Here is a 10,069-nt window from a genome sequence, read left to right on the forward strand (position 1 = left end):
ATGTTTGATAAGAATAGCACGAGCACCCATCGACAACCACTGACCTTTCCAGGAATTTATGCGGTTTGAGACTTTGTCCAGCAAGCCATTAAACAGTGCTTTCACCCTTCTCCCAGCATACAAAAGAGAACCCAAGTAAGTAACTAGAAACTCTCTAAATGAAAACCCAGTTACTTGAGCAATCACTCTCCGGCATGCCATTAAGACCTTCTTGTTTTAGTTGCATTCACCAGCTGCCCCGAAACCCTCTGATAATTATCCAGTACTTCCAGAACACATGATAAGGATCGCTTACCACCATTGCAAAAGATAATGATATCATCGGCATATGCAAGATGCGTTAATGTAGAACTTCCCCGAGCAACAAAATACGGAGCAAAGTACGGATTACCCAACAATGCATTCAAACTCCTAGATAACACCTCAGCTGCAATAATAAATAATGCCGGAGATAATGGGTTCCCTTGACGCAAGCCTCGAGAGAACCTAAAAAATCCAAAGGGTTTATCATTAACCAGAACAGAGAAATGACAAGAGAAGATAAGTCTCCAAATCATGTCTAACCACATCTCCCCAATACCGAACCTTCGCATGACTTGAATTAGGAAAATGATTTCTTCGGTTATTTCTGATTAGGAAAATCCAGCTTTAAAGCAACATTGGACTCCCTAACCTTTTTCCCTAACACAGAACACATCTCCAAAGCCAATAAGATGTTATCAGAAATTAGTCTAACCTTCACAAATCCACTCTGCTGAGGCAAAATTATCTTAGGTAAAATTCCCTCCAAACGAACCATCAATAATTTAGATATAATTTTATTCACAAAGTTACATAAACTGATTGGTTTGAAATCAGAAAAAGAAGAGGCACATGTGGTCTTAGGAATCAAGGCCAGCAATGTAGATGTACATCCACAATGTAGCTCAGCTCCAGCAAAGAAATACAGCCCAATAAACATCACCTCTCACTATATCCCAACAAGAAGTGAAAAAAGAACTAGTAAAGCCGTCTGGACCCGAACAACTCTCACCATTCATTTGGAATTCAATAACCCCAACCTCTTTCTCCGTGGGAAATCGCTGAAGAGACACATTATCCTAATCAGAAATAACCGAAGAAATGATTTCTAACAATGAATGATCCAACTGTGAATGATCGAATTAAGTTAAAATTCTAGAAAAAAATTAACTGCCATCTCTTCAATCTTAGATGGCTCTTTAATCCATTCCTTGTTATTATCCTTCATTCTATGAATACAAGTGCGCACCCTCCTTTTCTTAACTTGGGCATGAAAAAACCTAGTGTTAGCATCTCCTTCCTTCATCCATCGAATACACGATTTCTGACTCGAATAGCTTGCCTTCCGCAGAAGAGCCAACTTAAGATCACACCACACTTGGATAAGTTGGTTCTAAACCTCCTCCGATGTATTTGCCTCCAAGGAACATTCCAATGTCTGGACATACTCTTTAGCTTCCCGGATGCGATCAGTAACATTCCCAAAAATATCCTTATTCTATAACCATAATGCCTGCTTAACAGATTTCAACTTAGCAAGAAGAACTTTAATAGGGCGACCCTCACATTGCACATCCCAAGCTTTATTAAACACCTTATGAAAGTCACCATGTGCTTCCAAAAATCTAAAAAACAAAAGCTCTTAGGGACTACGTTCGAAGCAAGAGAGCAAGTTATTAACAATGGAGAATGATCCGAAGCGACTCAGTTCAAATGAGACACTGAAGTATTCACCTTTAAATTCAACCACTGTTGATTCACAAGTAGGGCTGCAAACGAATCGAGCCGCTCGCGAGCGGCTCGAGTCAAGCTCGAACCGACTCGAGTCAAACTCGAACTCGAACTCGAGCTCAGAATATTAAGCTTGTTAGCTCGCGAGCCGGCTCGCGAGCTTGAGTATATATATATATTTTTATTTTTATTTTTATTTAATAATAAAAATACGTATATTATATATATATTTTTTATTTTCATAGTAAAATTACGTATATATTAAGAAAAAAATATTATTTTATTTATTTTTTTTAAAAATAAAATAATTATTTTTTAATTTTTTCGAGCTCCGCTCGACTTGATTCGAGTCGAGCTCGAGCTTGAAAATTGCCGGCTCGAGCTCGAGCTTGGTAAAATTTAGTCGAGGCTCGGCTCAATTATCTCAAAACTCGATTCGACTCGACTCGTTTGTAGCCCTATTCACAAGAACCCTATCCAAGCACTTCCAAATTCTAGCCCTACCTAACCTATTATTACACCAAGTAAAGTTCGCCCCCCAAAAATCCAAAACCGTCAAGCAAGTAGCATCAATAAAGTTCAGAAAAGACTCCGCCTAGCAAAAACGAAACGAGCGGCCACCTTTTTTCTCGTTCACACCAACAATGACATTAAAATCTCCGAAAAAATTGTTGGATCACCTTTTTGATTCAACATTAATAGCTGCTGCCAAAGCACCTACCGGTCATCAAAATCACAAGAAGCATGAACAAAAACTACTAAGAAGGAATAGTGAAATAAAGTATGGGTAATCTGCAAACGCCATGAATTGATCTGATGCGGCAAGAATAACACACCTATAATCAATATCGTAAAAACACAAATCCTACCCTCATCATTAGAAAAAGCATATGGGAAACCCAGCTTTCTTCTAACAATATCAAGATGATCTCGACCCACCATAGGCTCACATAAAGCCAGTAATGAAATCTTATGCATGTGCTTCAATTTCTTCAAATGAACTATAGTAAGAGCGTTATCCACTCATTTAGCATTCCAAAAAATTGACTTAATCATTAAGTATGAACCCAAGAAGTTTTGGGAGGTGAAGCACCTTTTTTCCTCGAACGGCGACTAGTAACTTGGTGCCATTCATCCGAATTCTTCAACCCATCCAACCACCGTCGCAAATCCTCCAAAGACGTACCCCTGGAATTATCAGTCTTACGGGGAGACACATTCAGATTGGCCACACCAATTCATTTTGTTGATTAGCTACTTCTACGCAAACCTGCTCCACCAGCTTTTCCTCAGATGGTTCACAATTACCAACAAATTGATCCAAGGCCGAATCCGAAGCTCTAACACCAACCACCGAATAGTTGCTCACACCTAAATCCCTAACAATATCAATGTCAAATTCCTGGACAACCCGTTCAGCCAGCTTTTGGTTAATAAGGCCAGCAGTAGAACCTATCGCCTTATCCACCAGAGCCGATACAGTTGAAGATACCACACGAGGCTCTGGGAAGTTTAGAGATGATGGCTGGACAAATAAGTAAGCAGAAACAGGTTCTGCAACCATGACGGCAGAATCCATAGTAATTGCCAACTTATAATGCTCTAAAAGCGCATGAACACGATCTGTGGCAATTCGGGAACTAGAATGCAAATTCTCCAACCCATCAGATTGACCCACCAACAGAGCCTTATCCTCATCCGGATCAACATTAGTATTAGACTTAAAACCAAAAACCTCCTTGTTCAATCCACCATCCAAGCCAGGAGAACTTGACAGCCCCACACCTCTTTAATCAGCAATAAACATAGCGGTAGAAACTTGTGAAACCTGCGGAAGGGATGACTGCACAACTTGATGAACCTGAGTTGTTGAAACCTCATTCACCTTCCTTACCCACAACTCCATATCAGGCATCCCTGGATCCATATTAGATTTCTGCCGAGCCACCAGCTTCGAAAGACGCAGCTCTGAATTTTGCATGCCACATTGCACTTCATCATGTCCCAAATATTTCGAGACCAAACACGTAAGAAATCTGCTTCGCTATTGAGTTTAATCAGAACGTGTCTAAAATCCAAAAGACCAACTGAGACAGAGTCTTTCAAATCAAGGGCTACGAAAAACTTGCGCAAATTTGGCATTGAAGGCCGACATTTAGAGAATTTCCCTACCATGGCAAAACGAAAAGGAGAAGAAATAGCTGATATATCAACAGCATTAAAGACGACAGCCGGCTTCCCCCGATGAGTAGTCATAGTAGCATGAACTTGCAATAAAGCCAACGAAGAATTCTTAGCAAACAATTCAGAGAATGACTTTTTCTTAAATGTAGGAGGTGAAGAAAGAGGATACCCCTAACCCTTAGGTGAGAGGGCAGCCTCAGCTGCCATGAACAAAATAAAACCCTGGAGAGGAAAACCCTAGTGAGAGAGCTCGAAACTTTACTTAAAACATATCAAGTTCCTTGCCACTTAACCTAACAACCAATGGTTTAAAAATTACATTATTATAAGTATCAATTAGTAATATCAATAGAAAAACAAAAGAAATAGTCATATGTGAGAACTGAAATAAAGGAAAGAAAAAAGAAAGTAGTATAAAAAAAACAAATTAATGAATAAAAAATGGAGAAAAACAAAACAATATAGCAAGGGGTAGAATTGGAATAAAAGTTTATGCATGATATTACTCGCTAGTGAAAGAGTTAAGAGGAATATTTACGTTTTTTCCGCTTTTAAGTCCTTTTTTTTTTTTTTCCAAATGAAAGGTGAACTACCAAAGCTGCAAAAACAAATAACCTTCCAGTTCAATCAAATGCCAAAATAATACTACTAATGGTAACCAAATTGAATCCGAAAATGGCGAAAATCAACTGAACGCTTCTATGGCAAATCCTCCAAGTAGAAGAACATCATCTTCTTCATCTTCATCATCACCTTATTCTGGCAGTAATTACCTGCTTCCAATTTCAGATACCAACAATAACAACAACCAATTTCAATCCCAAACCACTGCAGCTACAGCTACAATTAGACTAGTAAATTCCATCAAAATCTTCCTCAGAAAACCCCATGCTTTCCCTTTTCTCCTTTCCATTTTCCTTTTTCTCACATGGGTTTCCCTCAGAATCCAGCATCATCAACATCTTAGGAGTGATTTCAACACTTGGGCTCTGAAATTGGGCAATAAGGGTAAAGATGAGGACGCCAATCTTGTGAGGTTTCACTCTATGTCGTCCTCTATTGTGAAAGATAAACGTGGGTGGTTTGTTGATCCTGTTTCTCTCGGTCTTCAAGCTGGCATTTCAGGTCTGAATATATTTCTCCATCCCTCCCAAAAACCGCCCCAATTTTTTGTTCAAGGTGCCATATATGCAGCACGATGTACGAGACTTTTACAAATATGAATCTGTTACTGTTAAACAGGGGGAGCAACGAATTGTGCTTCGGTTCACATTGGTGAGATCCGAGCTGGGGGAGTAAGGGGGAATCATAGACACCATTCTTGCAATGAGACATTTGTTATTTGGGGAGCCAAAACCTTATTTAGGGTGAGTTTTAAGTTACTAATTCATATCATTTGTCTAATTCACTGTGTTTCACTTACTGTGTGTTTCATTGTAAAGCCTGTCCTATTTTCCTTGAGCAAAATAATTTCAAGAAAGTTATTATTTGGCTTGTGGAAATTCATCAGTTAGGAAATTCTCTCAAGTTATAACCAAAAAGGCTGGTTTCTTTCACTTCTTTTTTTTTTTAGCGTTTTATCAGCTGGGATTTGTCATTAGTTTTCTATAAAAGAGTAGATATCCTATAATTCTGCCATTTAGCAAAAAAAAAAAAAGAATAGCTTTTGGAGCTTGAATTTTGCTGCTTATTGATTTTAAGCGGTCAATGCTCATAGAGAAACTATAGAAAGCTTTGTATACTAACAGAGAGTTTATGCTGGAGAGGATTGTTCTTCTTTTTGTAGTATTTCTTAGACTAGTGGGACTGAATGGGAGGGTAGTTGCAGAAGTATGTCTAGAACATTTATAATATGCATTTTTTGGGTCTTAGATGGTTATGGGTTGCTAAAAGCCTGCATGACTAAAGAGGTGCAGCAGCTTTAATTGTTTCTCTGGTGCCGTTAATTTGTATTTGATCAAAGTCTTTTCCCTGGAATTTGTTCTTGCCTCAACTAGTACAGAAGGGAGAAGAAAATTTGCCATTTGATTTTGACGACATGTAATATGTCATAATAGAATTGCCAGCAATAGTTTCTGTTTGCATAAACAATTGAATGTAATTTGGGGCCAATGACACAGTTTGGGCATTCTGATTCAAGGAGGTCAACTATTTCTATTGCTTCATAATTAGATTGAATACTATATGTCAAAAAAAAAATCTTTTTCTTCTTTTCTTTTTCTTGTCTAGTCTTCCTTCCTCAAGCCACAAATTCACGGACTCCGCTTGGCATAATTTTCTCTATATTCGTGTATTTTAAAGGATTACTTACAAAGTAGAGGTTAATACTTGGGCTTTTCCTCTAGCTCTAAGTATATAGAGAAGGGGAAACACAGGAGTCTTGATGCATCAGTCATTGTGGTGCAGCTCAAGTTAACATGAAATTAGGAGCATGCTGGAGAGAATCACTTAAAAACCAATCTTACTTTTCCCTCTATTGATCTTTATTTAGTTATTTGGGGAACTGATCAACTTTTTTTGAACAAAGTGGATAGCCTAACTTTTATGAAGTTTAATATGTGCCCTAGCAAGACATCCTACAAATTCTGTAGTTTGTTTGTGCCTTAGCACCAATCAAGTTTCTCCAACGAGCATTTGCTGCAGTATTTATGTTTGTGTGTAACATTATTCCAACTGTGGTATATTATATGTTCAACAGAGAACTGTCATTTCCAACTGTGGTGTTAAGAGTTTCTTTAATTTTTTTTTTGTCAAATAAAGATACTGGTAAGGACTATTGTTTTCTGTGGGGCGGTAAAGACATAAAGACAAATCAGTGCACACTTGAAATCAAGCTGTGAGTACTGATTTTGTCATTTGCCATTCGAGGATACATGATTTGGCTTCAAAAATTAAACATTTTCCAAGATTGAGGGGGGTTGTCATTTTCACTTGACTAGTTGAATTCATATTTAAAGTTCGCACATTTACTTTATGTTTTGCTTGAATCTGAAACTAGACTAAACCATGCTGATGCCCCAGCTGGGACTACTGGGTTTACTAAACAAGTCAACTCTAAGATTCAGTTCACTGAGATCATCTTTTTTTTCTGAAAATCCTAGTTTTATAGTGCATGCACTTAACATTTTCTATGAACTGCAGCTAAAAGAGCTTGTCTTTGGGCTGATCGCTTAATATGTTTATTATTCTTCTGATTGATAGCATCTGACTTTTATTGTCAAATAAGCCCTTTTAGAGTTGACTTGTATAGATATATAACGAAAAACACTTCAAAACATCAACACAAACAAATCTGGAACTTAAGATTTGGCCAATATGCTTTAACATTTTGCACCAAGGCGGTAGAGGAACTGATAACATGCATGCTTAACGTTGCATACTAGAGAACTGCTCTCAAGCTCTTATTTGCAGCATAACATGCAATTTGTTGGTTGCGTGCTCAAGTTACTTTCATCAGCTTAATTTGCTGGATCCTGAATTTCTTTCTTTTACACCTGTAATGCCATCTGATTGGTGCTGTCATCTATCCATTTGTTCTTCACTTCTTCTTCCTTCACTCTATTAGTTAAATCTCAACATACAAATGTATTTTTGCAGTTGGAAAATAATTTGGTTGACAAAGGCTATGCTGAGGTGATAGTTGGTGCAGATGAGGTAGCTGTTGCAGCTAGTCCAAGTGGAAAAGCACATGCTTTGGTAAACCTGGATGCTCTGAGGAGTACATTCTTCTTGGGGTGCCAGGATAATATTATCAATTACAATGACTCTACTTCTGACTTCAATGTATGGAAAGATATTTAGTTCTTTGATCTTGTTATTTCCGTAGCATGGTTGGTTTTTTTTTTTTTTAAATATATAGTGTCAGCTATCTCAGGGTTTTCATCTTTGCTCCAGTTCTCTTTTAGCTGGGAGCCTTGTACAAGTAGCAGAAAAAGTTATGATAACCTTTTGTCTCACCTTGTAGTCCCTTTTTTGTAGTAGACTTTGTTTTTAAGTGAATCTGCTAATCACAAATATGGATACTTTAATGCCAAAAAGTAACATGTATGTGAAAAATGTTTGTGTTTGTCCGGGTGTATATGTACATGCATTCAAAAGCTGATGCAACTATCTGTAATGGGGCTTGCTGTGTTAGAATCTAAGGGGTTCTCTTGCAGTTGAATTGGAATTTCAACCTTTGGATTACAAGTTTTGCATTTTCTTTGGTCCTGTTTGAATGTTTCCTTCGTTTCTTTGATTCATTCCTGCTATTCATCTTTTCTATCTGCTAAAAATTTCTGTTTTGTAGTCTTTTTTTGTTCTTTATGGTGTAGATTGTTGGCTCAAGTGACAAAGTATGTAACTTGCTAAGGTGTTACTCTGGCTTTTATTTTCCTTTTCTTCAGGCAAGTTTTATTTTGGTATGTCTCAAGTCTGACTTTGACGAGACTCAGTTATACTTGTTAGCAGCAGTTCAACATGTGACATTTGATGCACAAGTACTAGATATTTGTGCATATGCATGCACGAGGGATACGAGGGTTTGGGAACATGAACTTCTGACAGCATTTTAAGGGTTTACCAGTTGTTGTTAGGTTATCTATTGCAGTTTACACATATAGTTGCAAAATTTGCTTTTCTTTTTTTTTCTCCCCTCCTCAAGTGGGAGTGATTATTTGCTCATATATTTGCAAAGGTTATCGTCTTTCTTGGTTAATTTGAATGGATTCACTCTGACACCAGGGTTGAGGTCCCAGAAGAAGTTGTAACGTATGAGTGCTAGTGTTTGTTCCACGAGCACTTTATTATTAATGTAGTTTTGAAGTTTGTGGATATATGTTTTTTTCTTTTTATTTCTGCAACAGGAACTATCTAACTTACTTTTATTCTTACTCTAAAGGGGGAGTCTAAGGATGTTTGTATAATGGCAACTATATAATCTATTCTTACTCCTACTCTAAGGGAGCGGAGCCTAAAGAGACTTATATGAGGGTTAAGGTGTAAACCACAAGACTAAACAAGTATCGTACTGCACTTTCTAAGTTTTTAAAAATATAAGAAGCATTATGCCTCTTGTGTGATGCATTCGGTGGCAAGAGCTTTAAAGGGCTCTCCCTAGCCATTGAACCAAGGTCCCATGGTTTGAAGTTTGTGGACATGGGAACCAGGAAAGAGAATGGGAAGAAAGTTGCTTTGGGAGTTTCAATGGGAAAGTAAAGAAGAAGGGGAATGGAAAGATTTGGGTGTGGATGGCGTTGTGACCTAAAGGAGAAAGAGTTGAAATTGTGGAGAAGTAAATGAAAGTTGTGAGCAGAGCAATTAAAGTACTCATAACCGCCACTTCTTCTCCTCAAAAAGTTAGGCAGTACATCAGTACATGTAGCATGTCCCAAATCATTTTGATTCTCTCCTAGACCCCCAAACAAGCTTAATAAGCTTTCTCTCCTCTGCTCCCTCAAAAAGTCACGACTCTAAAATTTCTCTCGTCTTTCTTTTCTCTCCTAAACTTCCAAACTAAGCTGCAAAAAGATAATTATACTCTAAGGTGCCACTGAAATTGCCAACTTAGGATGGGCTATGGTCATTCTATCCATCAATATTCTTTTTACCAGTAATTTGTCTTCTATATTGACCTTTTCCTTATGAAGCCTTTCTCAGTCACACAGGCAAACTCAAGACGCCCCGCCATTAGTTCCATTTGAAACATCCCGCCCAATATTTCGCTTCAGGTTGCATGACTTCGAAGTTTGGACATCTCTGGCCGTTTATGGATTTGAACCTTTTTTTTTTCCGTTTTAACATTGTTGGTTGTTTTCTAGGTGGGGGTGAAGAGAGGTATTGCGGAGTCGTTACATTCCCCTGGCGTACTCAACTCCCAATAAAAGAATTCCTCAAGTAAAGCAAGTCTTTCTTGTTTAGTAACCAGCAGATGGGCACTCCATTCTCTTGTTTGTGAATTTCTTTTTGGGTGGTAGTTAAATGTCCCATGAGTAACCAAAGGATGTTGGTACAAGTGAAAGGACTTCTATCCCTTAATCATGTGGTTTTAGGTTCAAAATTCATGAGAATGAAAAGGATAATTTTGGAAGAGTATCCCACGCAAAGGATTCAGCCTGACTTGAACAAAATTAATCTGAGACCGTAAAACAGACAC

The 10,069-nt window shown here is 37.9% G+C and overlaps 1 protein-coding gene across 1 annotated transcript; it reads left to right on the top strand.

Annotated features, from left to right (window-relative positions):
* The first annotated feature begins 4,535 nt into the window (after positions 1 to 4,535).
* Positions 4,536 to 8,098, top strand: LOC113775088. Its single transcript, XM_027319826.1, has 3 exons — positions 4,536 to 5,061; positions 5,179 to 5,303; positions 7,534 to 8,098. The coding sequence occupies exons 1-3, from the start codon at positions 4,638 to 4,640 to the stop codon at positions 7,735 to 7,737; spliced, it is 753 nt and encodes a 250-aa protein (XP_027175627.1). The 5' UTR covers positions 4,536 to 4,637; the 3' UTR covers positions 7,738 to 8,098.
* The last annotated feature ends 1,971 nt before the right edge of the window (positions 8,099 to 10,069 follow it).

This window comes from Coffea eugenioides, chromosome 6 (assembly GCF_003713205.1).
Source record: "Coffea eugenioides isolate CCC68of chromosome 6, Ceug_1.0, whole genome shotgun sequence".
NCBI classification, from domain to species: domain Eukaryota; kingdom Viridiplantae; phylum Streptophyta; class Magnoliopsida; order Gentianales; family Rubiaceae; genus Coffea; species Coffea eugenioides.